Consider the following 15,725-nt stretch of genomic DNA (forward strand, 5'->3'; position numbering starts at 1 on the left):
CAGGTCCATTCTGTCCACTCTATCTAGGCCCCTCATAAGGCCCCTCATAATTTTGGACCTCAATTAAGTCTCCCCTCAACTTCCTCAGTTCCAGGGAAAACAACACTAGCCAATCCAATCTTTCCTCATAGCTGCAACTATCAAACCCTGGCAGCATTCTTGTAAATCTCCTCTGCACTCTCTCCAGAGCAACTTTGTCCTTTCTGTAATGTGGTGACCAGAACTGTATGCAATACTCCAGCTGTGGCCTAACCAGCGTTTTATACAGTTGTAGCAGTACTTTTGCATTCTATACCTCGGCCAATAAAGAAAAGCATTCCATATGCCTTCTTCACCACTTTATCTACCTTCCTGCCACCTTCAGGGACCTGTGGACATGCATTCCAAGGTCTCTCACTTCTTTTACCCCTCTCAATATCCTCCCATTTATTGTGTATTCCCTCGCTTTATTTGCCCTCCCCAAATGCATTACCTCACACTTCTCTGGATTGAATTCCATTTGCCACTTTCCCACCCACTCAACCAAACCATTGATATCATTTTGGAGTCTACAGCTATCCTCTTACTTATCAACGACACAACCAGTTTTTGTGTCATCAGCAAATTTCCCAATCATGCCTCCCACATTTAAATCCAAAACATTAATATATATCACAAACAGCAAGGGACTCAAAACTGAGCCCTGTGGAATGCCACTGGAAACCGTTTTGCATTCACGAAAACATCTGTCGACTACTACACTTTGTTTCCTGTCACTGAGCCAATTCTGGATCCAGCCTGCCAAATGCCCCTGTATCCCATGGGCTTTCATTTTACTGACCAGTCTGCCATGTGGGACCTTGTCAAATGCCTTACTAAAATCCATGTAGAGACCACATCCATTGCAACCCCCTCATCAATCCTTCTTGTTACTTCCTCAAAAATCTCAATGAAGTTAGTAAGACATGACCTTCCCCTAACAAATCCATGCTGACTATCCCTGATTAATCTGTGCCTTTCTAAGTGACAGTTTATCCTGTCCCTCAGAATAGATTCTAACAATTTACCCACCACCGAGGTGACATGGGATCTCTTATGTTCACCTGAGAGGGCAGATGGAGCCTTAGTTTAATGTCTCATCTGAAAGACAGCACCTCCAACTGTACAGCACTCCCTCAGTACTGCATTGCATTTATTGCCCATCTCTAATTGTTCTTGAGAAGGTCGTGGTGAGCCGTTACCTTAAATTGCTGCAGTCTGCGTGGTAGTTTCCAGGGAAGTCCATATTTACTATTGGTTCAATAGACTTCCCTGGAAATTCAACTCCTCACTGGATGAAAACATTCAGCCTGATCTCTTCTGATTTTTGACTTTAATTTTCAATTTTACCTTTTAAGTTTTGAACACTTCACTGCACTGAACAATTTGTATCTTATTAAATAGCTTGTGCAATGGAGAGCGAAAGTGTGATCAGATTTTGACTGTTGCTTGAAATATATTGAGATCAGCTCCTCAGATAAATGGAGTTGTTGTGATTCTTACCTCCAAGACCAGGCCGCAGCCTGTTGTCATACCCATCCAACAGGCGGTCCAGGATCCTCGTGAAGATGGTGATGTTGTCCTTCCCATCCGTTGGTGCTGGGCGAGCATGTTTCTTTGAAAATCTATGAACAAAAAGAATCAATTTTTTTCCCAAATATTTTGGATATCTTACACATAGGGTGCTGCCAGAGGAACAGGGGCAGGCCATTCAACTCCTCAAGCCTGTTACATAGGAATAGAAGGCCATTTAGCCCCTCATACATACAACAGGAAGAGACCTGCACCACCATTCAGTTAGATCTGTACCTCAACTCCATTTACTCACCTTTGCTCCACATCCCTTGATACCCTTCCCCAACAAAAATCTAGCAATTTCAGTGTTAATAGCTCCAATTAATACCCAGCATCCATGGCCTTTTTGGAGGCGAGAGTTCCAGATTTCCACTATCCTTTATATGAAAACCTGCTTCATGATTTCCCTCCGAGCTCTAATTTTAAGACATAATGCAATGAGGTAGAAAAAATAATAACCCACTGGTCTTCTTCTATCTATTCTCTTCCATGAATCAGGGGTTGTAGAAATGGCCATCAACCACAGATATCTGAGAAACTTTGGTCCATCTAGGAACATAGGAAAATAGGAACAGGAGTAGACCATTCAGCCCCTCGAGCCTGTTCCGCCATTCAACGAGATCATGGCTGATCCGCGGCCTAACTCTATATACCTGCCTTTGGCCCATATCCCTTAATATCTTTGCTTAACAAAAATCTATCTCAGATTTAAAATTAACAACTGTTCTATTTATTTAGAGATACAGCACTGAAACAGGCCCTTTGGCCCACCGAGTCTGTGCTGACCATCAACCACCCATTTATACTAAGCCTACATTAATTCCATTACCCTCTCATATCCCCACCTTCCCCTACCTATACTAGGGGCAATTTATAATGGCCAACTTACCTATCAACCTGCAAGTCTGTGGCTGTGGGAGGAAACGGGAGCAGCCGGAAAACCCACGCGGTCACAGGGAGAACTTGCAAACTCCGCACAGACAGTACCCAGAATAGAACCCAGGTCGCTGAAGCTATGAGGCTGCGGTGCTAACCACTGCGCCACCATGCCACCTCTAGCTTCAACTGCTGTTTGTGGAAGAGAGTTCCAAATCTTGACCACCCTTTGTGTGAAGTAGTGCTTCCTAACATATCTCCTGAACGGTCTGGTCCTAAATTTAAGACTATGCCCCCAAGTTTTAGAATCTCCAACCAGTGGAAATAGTTTATCTTTATCTAGCCTGTCTTTTCCTGTTAATATCTTGAAGACTTCTATCAGATCACCCCTTAACCTTCTAAATTCTAGCGAAAACAGGCCTAATTTGTGTAATCTCTCCTTGTAACTTAACCCCTGTAGTCCAGGTATCATTCTTGTAAACCTACGTTGCACTCCCTCCAAGGCCAATATATCCTTCCTAAGGTGCGGTGCCCAGAACTGCTCACAGTACACCAAGTGGGGTCGAACCAGGGTTTGTATAGCTGCAGCATAACCTCTGTGTCTTTATACTCCAATCCTCTGGATATAAAGGCTAGCATTCCATTAGCCTTTTTGATTATTTTCTGCACTTTGCTCGTGGCATTTTAAAGATCTATGCACCTGAACCCCCAAGTCTCTTTGGACATCCACTGTACTTCTTCCCACTTAGAAAGTACCCTGCTCTATCCTTTTTTGGTCCAAAATGGATAATCTCACACTTGCCTGCATTGAAATCCATCTGCCACAGTTTTGCCCACACACCTAGTCTGTCAATATCTCTTTACAATTTTATGCTATCTAGACTGTCTACAATGCTGCCTAACTTTGTATCATCAGCAAATTTGGATATATGATTTACTATGCCATCATCCAAGTTGTTAATGAATAATGTGAATAATTGAGGCCCCAACACAGATCCCTGCGGGACACCACTAGTCACATCCTGCCAATCGGAGTACTTGCCCATTATCCCCACTCTCTGTTGCCTATCACTCTACCAACTTCCTAACCATGTCAATAATTTGCCCTCAACTCCAAGGGTTTCGACCTTAGTTCACAGTCTCTTATGTAGTACTTTATCAAATGCCTTCTGGAAGTCCATATAAATAACATCCATAGACATTCCCCTGTCCACTACCTTAGTCACCTCTTCAAAAAATTCAATGAGATTTTTCAGGCATGACCTTCCCATCATGAATCCATGCTGGCTGTCCCTGATTAACTGAATTTTTTCTAGGTGTTCAGTCACCCTATCCTTGATTATAGACTCCAGCAACTTGCCCACCACAGATGTCAGGCTAACTGGTCTGTAATTTCCTTGGTTCCCCCTTTCACCCTTCTTAAAAAGTGGAGTGACATGTGCAACTTTCCAATCCAGAGGGAGCGCTCCTGGATCTAGAGAACTCTGAAAGACTATAGTTAGGGCATCTGCAATGTGCTTCCCTACTTCCTTTAACACCCTCAGATGGAAACCGTCAGGTCCTGGGGATTTCTCACTATTTAGTTACATTAATTTCCTTGTTACTGATATTTTACTTACGTTAATTGTATTAAGTCCCTGTCCCCTATCGGCTATTAATTTTGTCGGGACTTCCGGCAAGTTATCCTCCTTTTCAACTGTAAATACTGAGGCAAAGTAATTGTTCAACATGTCTGCCATTTCCCCATTATCAATGACAATATCTCCATTTTCAGCTTTTAGTGGGCCTACATTGCTCTTGATCACCTGCTTTCCCTTTATGTAACTATAACATTTCTTCTTATTGAGTTTGGTGCCCTTTGCAAGTTTCCTTTCATAATCTCTTTTAGTAACTCTTATAAGCTGCTTTGTGACACTTTGCTGGTCTTTGTTTCGATCCCATTCGGCCGGATCTGTGCTGCGTTTTGCAATTTTGTAAGCCCTTTCGTTTTGTTTTACGCTATCACTAATCTCTTTAGTTGTCCATGGCTGTTTTTTCCGTGAAGTGGAGCTTTTTCCTCTCAGGGGTATATACTTGCTCTGAATTTTATTAAATGTTTCTTTAAATATTCTCCACTGTTCTTCAGTCGTTTGACCCATTAACAGATCTACCCAGTTTACCATGGACGGTCTCTGTCTCATCCCATTAAAGTCAGCCTTACCCAAGTCTAAAATTCTAGTAGCTGATTCATGCTTTTCACTTTCAAACGCTACCTTGAATTCGATCATGTTGTGATCATTATTTGATAAATGTTCACGCACAGTTAGGCTACTAATTACATTTGGCTCATTACTCATAACTAAATCTAGTATTGCCTGTCCCCTTGTTACATCTAGCACATATTGCTGTAGGAAACTATCCCGGACACATTCCAGAAATTCACTAACTTTCCGACAGGTACTAGTCTGCCTCTCCCAATCTATGTGTTATTCTCCTTCAAAGATCTATCTCAACTTTCATTACCGGAAACTGAAAGCAGCAGACAGATAAAATGTCAGCCTTAGCTCAATCGGAGCATGCTCATCTCAGTAGCAGAAAATCATGGGTTCAATCCCCAGTCCGGAGGCTTGAGCACAAAATCCAGGCCAACACTCCCAGTGCAGTACTGAGGGGGGGGCTAAACTTTAATATAAGATGGTGAACTGGCCATCTGCTCTCTCAGGTGGAAATAACAGCTGCGTTAATATCTGACCAACATTTACCCCTCAATTAACATCACAAAAACAGCTTGTCTGGTCATTGCCACATTGCAGTTTGTGGGGGTTTGTTGTACCAAAATTGATTGCCACATTTCCTACATGGCAAAAGTGACTACACTGCAAAAATAATTTCTTTTCATTCATTTGTGGGATGTGGGTATTGCTGCCTAGGCCAGTATTTAGTGCCCATCCCTAATTGCTCTTGAGAAGGTGGTGGTGAGCTGCCTTCTTGAACCGCTGCAGTCCTTGGGGTGTAGGTACACCCATAGTGCTGTTAGGAAAGGATTTCCAGGCATTTGACCCAGCAACATTGAAGGAACGGCGATATAGTTCCAGGTCAGGATGGTGTGTGGCTTGGAAGGGAACTTGCAGGCGGTGGTGTTCCCATGCATCTGCTGCCCTTGTCGTTTTAGGTGGTAGAGGTCGTGGGTTTGGAAGGTACTGTTGAAGGAGATTTTGTGCGTTGCTGCAGTGCATCTTGTAGACAGGGAGGGAGTGAATGTTGAAGATGGTGGATGGTGTGTCAATCATGCGGGCTGCTTTGTCCTGGACGATGTCGAGCTTCTTGAGTGTTGTTGGAGCTGCACACATCCAGGCAAGTGGAGAATATTCCATTATATTCCAGACTTGTGCCTTGTAGATGGTGGATGGGCACTGGGGAGACAGGAGGTGAGTTACTCGCCGCAGACCTCCCAGCCAATGAACTGCTCTTGGAGGCACAGTATTTATATGGCAACTCCAGTTCAGTTTCTGGTTAATGGTAGCCCCTAGGATGTTGATTGTGGGGGATTCAGCGATGGTAATGCCATTGAACATCAAGGGGAGATAGTTAGATTCTCTCTTGTTTGAGATTGTGATTGCCTGACACTTGTGTGGCGCAAATGTTACTTGCCACTTATCAGCCCAAGCCTGGATATTGTCCCGGTTTTGCTGCATGTGAACATGGGTTTCTTCAGTATCTGAGGAGCAGCGATTGGTGCTGAACATTGTGCAATCATCAGCTAACATCCCCACTTCTGAGCTTATGATTGAAGGAAGGTCATTGATGAACCAGCTAAAGATGGTTGAGTCTAGGACACAACCTTGAGGAGCTCCTGCAGTGATGTCTTGGAGCTCAGATAATTGACCTCCAACAAACACAACCATCTTCCTTTGCGTTAGGTATGACTCCAACCATCAGAGAGTTTTCCCCCTGATTCCCATTGACTCCAGTTTTGCTAAAGCTCCTTGATGCCATACTCAGTCAAATGCTGCCTTGATGTCAAGGGCAGTCACTCTCACCTCTGGAGTTCAGTTCTTTTGTCCATCTTTGGCCAAAGGCTGTACTGAGGTCAGGAGCTGAGTGGCTCTGGCAGACTCCAAGCTCGGCATCAGTGAGCAGGTTATTGTGAGCAAGTGCCACTTGACAGCACTGTCGATGACACTTTCAATCACTTTGCTGATGATCGGGTGTAGACTCATAAAGCGGTGATTGGTTGGGTTGGATCTGTCGCATTTTTTGTGTACAGGGCATATCTGGGCAATTTTCCACATTGCCGGGTAGATGCTAGTGTTGTAGCTGTACTGGAACAGCTTGGCTAGGGGCGCGGCTAGTTCTGGAGCACAGGTCTACGGTATTATTGTTGGAATGTTGTCAGGGCTTTGCTGTATCCAGTGCCTTCAACATTTCTTGATATCTCGAGGAGGGAATTGGATTGGCTGAAGACTGGCATCTCTGATGCTGGGGACTTCAGGAGGAGGCCGAGATGGATCATCCACTTGGCACTTCTGGCTGAAGATGAATGCAAATGCTTCAGCCTTATCTTTCACGCTGATGTGCTGGGCTCCCCCATCATTGAGGATGGGGATATTTGTGAAGCCACCTCCCCCAGTTAGTTGTTTAATTGTCCACCACCATTCACGGCTGGATGTGACAGGGCTGCAGAGCTTAGATCTGATCCGTTGGTTATGGGATCGCTTAGCTCTGCCTATTGCATGCTGCTTATGCAGTTTGGCATGCAAGTAGTCCTGGGTTGTAGCTTCACCAGGCTGACACCTCATTTTGAGGTATGCCTGGTGCTGCTCCTGGCATGCCCTCCTGCACACTCCATTGAACCAGGGTTGTCCCTTGACTTGATGGTAATGGCAGAGTGGGGGATATGCTGGGCCATGAGGTTACAAATTGCAGTTGAATACAATTCTGCTGTTAGAGAAACTTCCAAGCCTGTTTGTGAAGACATTGAGACTAGGATGCTTTGGTGGAGACCATTTATTGCTTACCATAGAGCTTACTTCTCCACTCCTAACAACACCCAGCCAGTGCTGGATGGCTCTTTTTTATATATACATTTGAGTATAATTAACTAATCAACACCCAACACATGTTTACCCTATTACCTTCAACTACTAGGTATTTAACATCCATTAACAGAACTTATTAAACACTAACATCTGCTGCTGATGATGGCCCACAGCACCTTTTGGATGCCCAGTTTTCAATTGCTTGATCTGTTTGAAATCTATCCCATTTCGCATGGTGGTAGTGTCACACAACACAATGGTGAGTATCCTCAATGTGAAGACGGGACTTTGTCTCCACAAGGACTGTGCGGTGGTCACTCCTACCAATACTGTTATGGACTGATGCATCTGTGACTGTAGATTGGTGAGGATGAGGTCCCATTGGCTATGAAGTGCTTTGGAATATTATGAGGTTGTGAAAGGTTCTATTGAAGATCAGATTCTTTCTAATGAAGCGGTATTGGAATTGCCTGCTCTGATTCTCCCAGTGTGTGCTTGAAGTATTCCACAGTCACAAGGACTGGATAGGGAATAGGCTGGGAGGTAGGGAGAGATGGGTATGTACTCAAACTGACAAGATGTGGCCACTGTTGTCCTCCATGGATCTGCACTGAAGCCTCAGCTTTTATCCACATTTATAAATGACTTAGATGAAGGAACAGGGTGCCATATATCCAAGTTTGCTGATGTTGCTAAGTTAGGTGACACAGTAAATAATGCTTTTAGAGTTAGAACATTACAGCGCAGTACAGGCCCTTCGGCCCTCGATGTTGCGCCGACCTGTGAAACCATCTGACCGACACTAATCCACTTTCATCCATATGTCTATCCAATGACCACTTAAATGCCCTTAAAGTTGGCGAATCTACTACTGCTGCAGGCAGGGTACTAACCCACCCTTCTACACCCTCTTCCAGGTCATTTATAAAAATGACAAACAACAGTGGCCCCAAAACAGATCCTTGCGGTACACCCTTACTACTCTCTGAGTAAAGAAACTACCTCTGACATCTGTCCTATATCGATCACCCCTCAACTTAAAGCTATGTCCCCTCGTGTTTGCCATCACCATCCGAGGAAAAAGACTCTCACTATCCACCCTATCTAACCCTCTGATTATCTTATATGTCTCTATTAAGTCACCTCTCCTCCTCCTTCTCTCCAACGAAAACAACCTCAAGTCCCTCAGCCTTTCCTCGTAAGACCTTCCCTCCATACCAGGCAACATCCTAGTAAATCTCCTCTGCACCCTTTCCAAAGCTTCCACATCCTTCCTAGAATGCGGTGACCAGAACTGCACGCAATACTCCAGGTGCGGTCTCACCAGAGTTTTGTACAGCTGCAGCATGACCTCGTGGCTCCGAAACTCGATCCCCCTACTAATAAAAGCTAACACACCATATGCCTTCTTAACAGCCCTATTAACCTGGGTAGCAACCTTCAGGGATTTATGCACCTGGACACCAAGATCTCTCTGCTCATCTACACTACCAAGAATCTTCCCATTAGCCCAGTACTCTGCATTCCTGTTACTCCTTCCAAAGTGAATCACCTGGCACTTTTCCGCATTAAACTCCATTTGCCATCTCTCAGCCCAGCTCTGCAGCCTATCTATGTCCCTGTACCCTACAACATCCTTTGGCACTATCCACAACTCCACCGACCTTAGTGTCATCTGCAAATTTACTAACCCACCCTTCTACACCCTCTTCCAGGTCATTTATAAAAATGACAAACAGCAGTGGCCCCAAAACAGATCCTTGCGGTACACCACTAGTAACTAAACTCCAGGATGAACATTTGCCATCAACCGCCACCCTCTGTCTTCTTTCATCTAGCCAATTTCTGATCCAAAGCTCGAAATCACCTTCAACCCCATACTTCCGTATTTTCTGCAATAGCCTACCGTGGGGAACCTTATCAAACGCATTACTGAAATCCATATACACCACATCCACTGCTTTACCCTCATCCACCTGTTTGGTCACCTTCTCGAAAAACTCAATAAGGTTTGTGAGGCACGACCTACCCGTCACAAAACCGTGCTGACTATCGCTAATGAATTTATTCTTTTCAAGATGATTATAAATCCTGTCTCTTATAACCTTTTCCAACATTTTACCCACAACCGAAGTAAGGCTCACAGGTCTATAATTACCAGGGCTGTCTCTACTCCCCTTCTTGAACAAGGGGACAACATTTGCGATCCTCCAATCTTCCGGCACTATTCCTGTCGACAATGATGACATAAAGATCAAGGACAAAGGCTCTGCAATCTCCTCCCTAGCTTCCCAGAGAATCCTAGGGTAAATCCCATCTGGCCCAGGGGACTTATCTATTTTCACACTTTCCAAAATTGATAACACCTCCTCCTTGTGAACCTCAATCCCATCTAGCCTAGTAGCCTGAATCTCAGTATTCTCCTCAACAACATTTTCTTTCTCTACTGTAAATACTGACGCAAAATATTCATTTAACACTTCCCCTATCTCCTCTGATTCCACACACAACTTCCCACTACTATCCTTGATTGGCCCTAATCTAACTCTAGTCATTCTTTTATTCCTGATATACCTATAGAAAGCCTTAGGGTTTTCCCTGATCCTATCCGCCAATGACTTCTCGTGTCCTCTCCTTGCTCTTCTTAGCTCTCCCTTTAGATCCTTCCTGGCTAGCTTGTAGCTCTCAAGCGCCCTAACTGAGCCTTCACGTCTCATCCTAACATAAGCCTTCTTCTTCCTCTTGACAAGCGCTTCAACTTCTTTAGTAAACCACGGCTCCCTCGCTCGACAACTTCCTCCCTGCCTCACAGGTACATACTTATCAAGGACACGCAGTAGCTGCTCCTTGAATAAGCTCCACATTTCGATTGTTCCCATCCCCTGCAGTTTCCTTCCCCATCCTACGCATCCTAAATCTTGCCTAATCGCATCATAATTTCCTTTCCCCCAGCTATAATTTTTGCCCTGCGGTATATACCTGTCCCTGCCCATCGCTAAGGTAAACCTAATAGAATTGTGATCACTATCACCAAAGTGCTCACCTACATCTAAATCTAACACCTGGCCGGGTTCATTTCCCAGTACCAAATCCAATGTGGCATCGCCCCTGGTTGGCCTGTCTACATACTGTTTCAGAAAACCCTCCTGCACACAATGGACAAAAACTGACCCATCTAAAGTACTCGAACTATAGTATTTCCAGTCGATATTTGGAAAGTTAAAGTCCCCCATAACAACTACCCTGTTACTCTCGCCCCTGTCGAGAATCATCTTCGCTATCCTTTCCTCTACATCTCTGGAACTATTTGGAGGTCTATAAAAGACTCCCAACAGGGTAACCTCATCTCTCCTGTTTCTAACCTCGGCCCATAGTACCTCAGTAGACGAGTCCTCAAATGTCCTTTCTGTCGCTGTAATACTCTCCTTGATTAACAATGCCACACCCCCCCCTCTTTTACCATCTTCTCTGTTCTTACTGAAACATCTAAATCCCGGAACCTGCAACATCCATTCCTGCCCCTGCTCTACCCATGTCTCCGAAATGGCCACTACATCGAGATCCCAGGTACCAACCCATGCTGCAAGCTCACCCACCTTATTCCGGATGCTCCTGGCGTTGAAGTAGACACACTTTAAACCAGGTTCTTGCTTGCCAGTGCCCTCTTGCGTCCTTGTAACCAGATCCCTGACCTCACTACTCTCAACATCCTGTACACTGGCACTACAATTTAGGTTCCCATTCCCCTGCTGAATTAGTTTAAACCCTCCCGAAGAGCACTAGCAAATCCCCCCCAGGATATTGGTACCCCTCTGGTTCAGGTGGAGACCATCCTGTTTGTAGAGGTCCCACCTACCCCAGAAAGAGCCCCAATTATCCAGGAAACCAAAACCCTCCCTCCTGCACCATCCCTGCAGCCACGTGTTCAACTCCTCTCTCTCCCTATTCCTCGCTTCGCTATCACGTGGCACGGGCAACAACCCAGAGATAACAACTCTGTTTGTTCTCGCTCTAAGCTTCCACCCTAGCTCCCTGAATTTCTGCCTTAAATCCCCATCTGTCTTCCTACCTATGTCGTTGGTGCCTATGTGTACCACGACTTGGGGCTGCTCCCCCTCCCCCTTAAGGATCCCAAAAACATGATCCGAGACATCACGAACCCTGGCACCTGGGAGGCAACATACCAACCGTGAGTCTCTCTCGTTCCCACAGAACCTCCTATCTGTTCCCCTAACTATGGAAATGGGAGCAGAGAGTTGCAAAGAAACATTGATCGATTAAATGAGTGTTCAAAACTGTAGCAGATGAAGTTTATTGTGGGGAAGTCTGAGGCCATCCGCTTTGAACCTAAGGAAAATAGTGCAGAGTATGTTTTAAATACTAGGAACTAGTAGAAGCTGGGAACTGTGGAGCAGCAGAAAGATTTAAGTGTCCAAGTAGAAATCATTAAAAGCTGGTGGACAAGGACAAGCATAATTTCAAAGGCTAATCGAATGTTGGCCTTTATCTCAAGGGGGCTGGGATAGCAAGGGTGGAAGTTAAGCGACAGCTATATAAAGCTTTACTTAGGCTGCATTTTGAGTACTGCATTCAGTTCTGGGCACCACACCTCAGGAAGGATATATTTGGGGTGCAGTGTATATTCACTAGAATGACACCAGGGCTAAAATGGTTAAATTATGGGGATCGATTGAATAAACCCGGCTTGTATTCCCTTGAGTATGAAAGATTAAGAAATCATATAATTGATGATTAAAGGAGTTGATAGGGTAAATATAGAGAAACTATATCCTCTGGTGGCGAGTCCAGAACAAGGCAGCAAAACATTAAAATTAGAGTTCGGCTGTTCAGGGGTGATGTCAAAAAGTACTTCTTCACATGCACACTGTTACGATCAGGCGAGAAGGCATTGATGGGCTCTCCTCTTTTCTCTCTCTTTGTTTGACCACAACAGGTTTATTTATTTTTGAAGTGGATATACTTGTTAATTCAGTGAGTGTTTAACGGTTTACACACTGTGATCATAAAAACTACTCGGACAGGTTTTCTCAAGTTTAACAAAGAAAGAGGCTCGCTTTATTGTATTAAACTGATCTAAGTAAAAATAATAAAATACACTCCAACTTTCACACACACACACAAATAGGTTACATAATGGAAAAGGATAGATTGCTTGAATTAGAGTCCAGATAAATAAAAGGGGTATACAGTCTGTGAAGGTTGGTAACTCAGCTGGCTTCAGGCTGAATTCGGTGGTCCTGAGGCTTCCCGTTTGATGATGTAGCTAGCTGATTCGGAGGTTCTTCAGCGTCCGGTTTGAAGATGTGGATGCTGATTCAGTGGTCCTCCGGGAGGCAGCAATGTGACTGATTTCCTTCGAGAGGGGGTCTCTGTCTGTTTTTTTCCAGAAACTTCTCTACCCACTAGCACCACCGTCAGGCTTAAGTAATTAAGCACAGTGAACGCGATCGATGAGCAGACTAGCGCAATCAAACACAAATCAATAAAACCACTGAACACTACTGTCTGCAGCAGGGAATATGCCTCAGTGCTCATGGTCAGCAGGAAAAGTTTGAAGCTTGCAAGGTTTGAGTTGTTTGTATCCACCAGTTTAATATTCAGGTTTTCAGCTAGTGGATTAAAAAATTATCATTTGACCTAGCACATTTTCATGACAAAGGGTGTTGGAACCTAGAAATTTCTTCCCCAAAAAGTTGATAATGTTGGGGGATACAGAACCAAAATAGGTAATGGCAGAACAGTCTTGAGGGGTTGAATAGCCTCCTCTTGTTCCCATGTTCCTATTCCTTGAAGCAAACAGAAGCTTTCAGTGTGGTGGTATAGTTCACATTATCAATCGTCTCCATACGTCTCCACAGGCTGGACAGCACATCATGATATTACCTCCCTACTCAGCCTCCATCACATTATACAGTGCTGTGCCCAGTGAATAGACTTTTGTGAGTATCTTGGCCAGGGCAGTGTTCTATGAGCAGTAGGTCGACTATACCTCCCAGTACTTACAAACACCACTCCTTTTGCATGAACAGCTAGCCAGGATTGGTAACTGGGTTTATTTTGCAGGGCTAAAAATTCTCAGCTAAGTGATCAATCTGCATTTACATTCCCTTCCTGTGTAATTCAGGATTGAACTTTAACAAGTTCTTACCAAACAGAAAGTTGATTGCACCACACAACCTATCTCGGTCTCCTCCTGAAGTTCCCAGCATTACAGATGCCAGTCTTCAGCCAATTCAATTCACTCCGCATGATATCAAGAAACAGCTGAAGGCACTGGATGCAGCAAAGGCTATCACGATTGTATTACCGAAGACATGTGTTGCAGATCTAGCTGCATCATTTGCCTAGCTGTTCCAGTACAGCTACACCACTGGCATCTACCTGAAAATGTAGAAAATTGTCCAGGTATGTCCTGTACACAAAAAGCAAGACAAATCCAAGCCAGCCAATTACCACCCTATCAGTCCATTCTCAATCATCAGCAAAGTGATGGAAGGTGTCATTGACAGTGCTATCAAGTGGCGCTTACTCAGCAATAACCTGCTCATCGATGCTCAGTTTGGGTTCCACCTGGACTACTCAGTTCCAGACCTCATTATAGCCTTGGTCCAAACATGGACAAAGAGCTGAATTCCAGAGGTGAGATGAGAGTGACTGCCCTTGACATCAAGGCAGTATTTGACCAAGTATGACATCAAGGAGCCCGAGCAAAACTGAAGTCAACAGGAATCAGAGGAATACTTTCCGTTGGTTGGAGTCATACCAAGCAGAAAGCAAGATGGTTATGGTTGTTGGAGGTCAATCATCTCAGACCACAATATCGCTGCAGGAGTTCCTCAGGGTATTGTCCTAGGTCCAATCATTTTCAGCTGCTTCATCATTAGTTCAGAAGTGGGGATGTTCGCTGATGATTGCACAGTGTTCAGTACCAGTCACAATTCCTCAGATACTGAAGTCATCTGCACCCTCATGCAGCAAGATCTGGACCACATTCAGGTTTGGGCTGATAAGTGGCAAGTATTGTTCGTGCTGCACAAGTGCCAGGCAATGACCATCTCCTGATGAGAGAATCTAACCATCTCCCCTTCACATTCAATGGCATTACCAGCGCTGAATCCCCCACCTTTAACATCCTGAGGGTTATCATTGACCAGAAACTTAACTGGGTGAGCCGTAGAAATAGTACAAGAGCAGATCAGAGGCTGGGAATTCTGTGGCGAGTAACTCACCACCTGAGTCCCGAAGCCAGACCACCATCCACAAGGCACAAGTCAGGAAAGTGATGGAATACTGTCCACTTGCCTGGATGGGTGCAGCTCCAACAACATTCAAGAAGCTCAACACCATCCAGGACACAGCAGTCTGCTTGATCGGCATCCCAAGCACCACCTTAAACATTCGTTCCCTCCACCACCAGCACACAGTGGCAGCAATGTGTCCCATATATAAGATGCACTGCAGTAACTCGCCAAGCTTCCTTCGACAGCAACTTCCAAACCCGCAACCTCTAGCACCTCGAACGACAAGAGCAGCAGTTGTATGGGACGCCACCACCTGCAAGTTCCCCTCCAAGCCACATACCATCCTGCCTTGGAACTATATCGCTGTTCCTTCACTGTCGCTGGGTCAAAATCCTGGAACTCCCTTCCTAACAGCACTGTGGGTGTACCTACACCCCATGGATTGCAACGGTTCAAGAAGGCAGCTCACCACCACCTTCTCAAGAGCAATTAGCGATGGGCAATAAATGCTGGCCTTGCCAGTGACACTTAATTCCATCAATGAATAATTTAAAAAATTGTTTGTGAATCAATTTTTAGCAAGAGCTGTTTTGTGTTAAATCTGGACCAATCATTCACCGAGACTCTAAACAGCCATTTCATAGAATCATAGAAAGTTTAAGGTACAGAAAGAGGCCACTTGGCCCATCGTGTCTGTGCCGGCCGAAAAACGATCCACCTATTCTAATCCCACCTTCCAGCATTTGGTCCGTAGCCCTGCAGATTACGGCACTTGAGGTGCATATCCAGACTCCTTTTGAATGAGTTGAGGGTCTGTGCCTCAACAACCCTATCAGGCAGTGAGTTCCAGACCCCCACCATGCTCTGGGTGACAACGTTTTTCCTCATCGTCCCTCTAGTTTTTCTACCATTACCTTTAAATCTATGCCCCAGTCATTGACCTTTCTGCTCAGGTGAATAGATCCTACACTTCAAC

At 44.8% G+C, this 15,725-nt stretch overlaps 1 protein-coding gene across 1 annotated transcript in view; it reads right to left on the reverse strand.

The window, feature by feature from the left end:
- Window positions 1–15,725, reverse strand: part of LOC137377452 (gamma-aminobutyric acid receptor subunit alpha-3-like) — a 653,874-nt gene that overhangs the window by 483,714 nt on the left and 154,435 nt on the right. Inside the window, exon 2 of the mRNA XM_068047031.1 lies at window positions 1,522–1,643. Within this exon, the coding sequence (XP_067903132.1) occupies window positions 1,522–1,643 (122 nt within the window). The remainder of the gene's footprint in view (window positions 1–1,521; window positions 1,644–15,725) is intronic.

Source organism: Heterodontus francisci, chromosome 15, assembly GCF_036365525.1.
Source record: "Heterodontus francisci isolate sHetFra1 chromosome 15, sHetFra1.hap1, whole genome shotgun sequence".
Taxonomy (NCBI): domain Eukaryota; kingdom Metazoa; phylum Chordata; class Chondrichthyes; order Heterodontiformes; family Heterodontidae; genus Heterodontus; species Heterodontus francisci.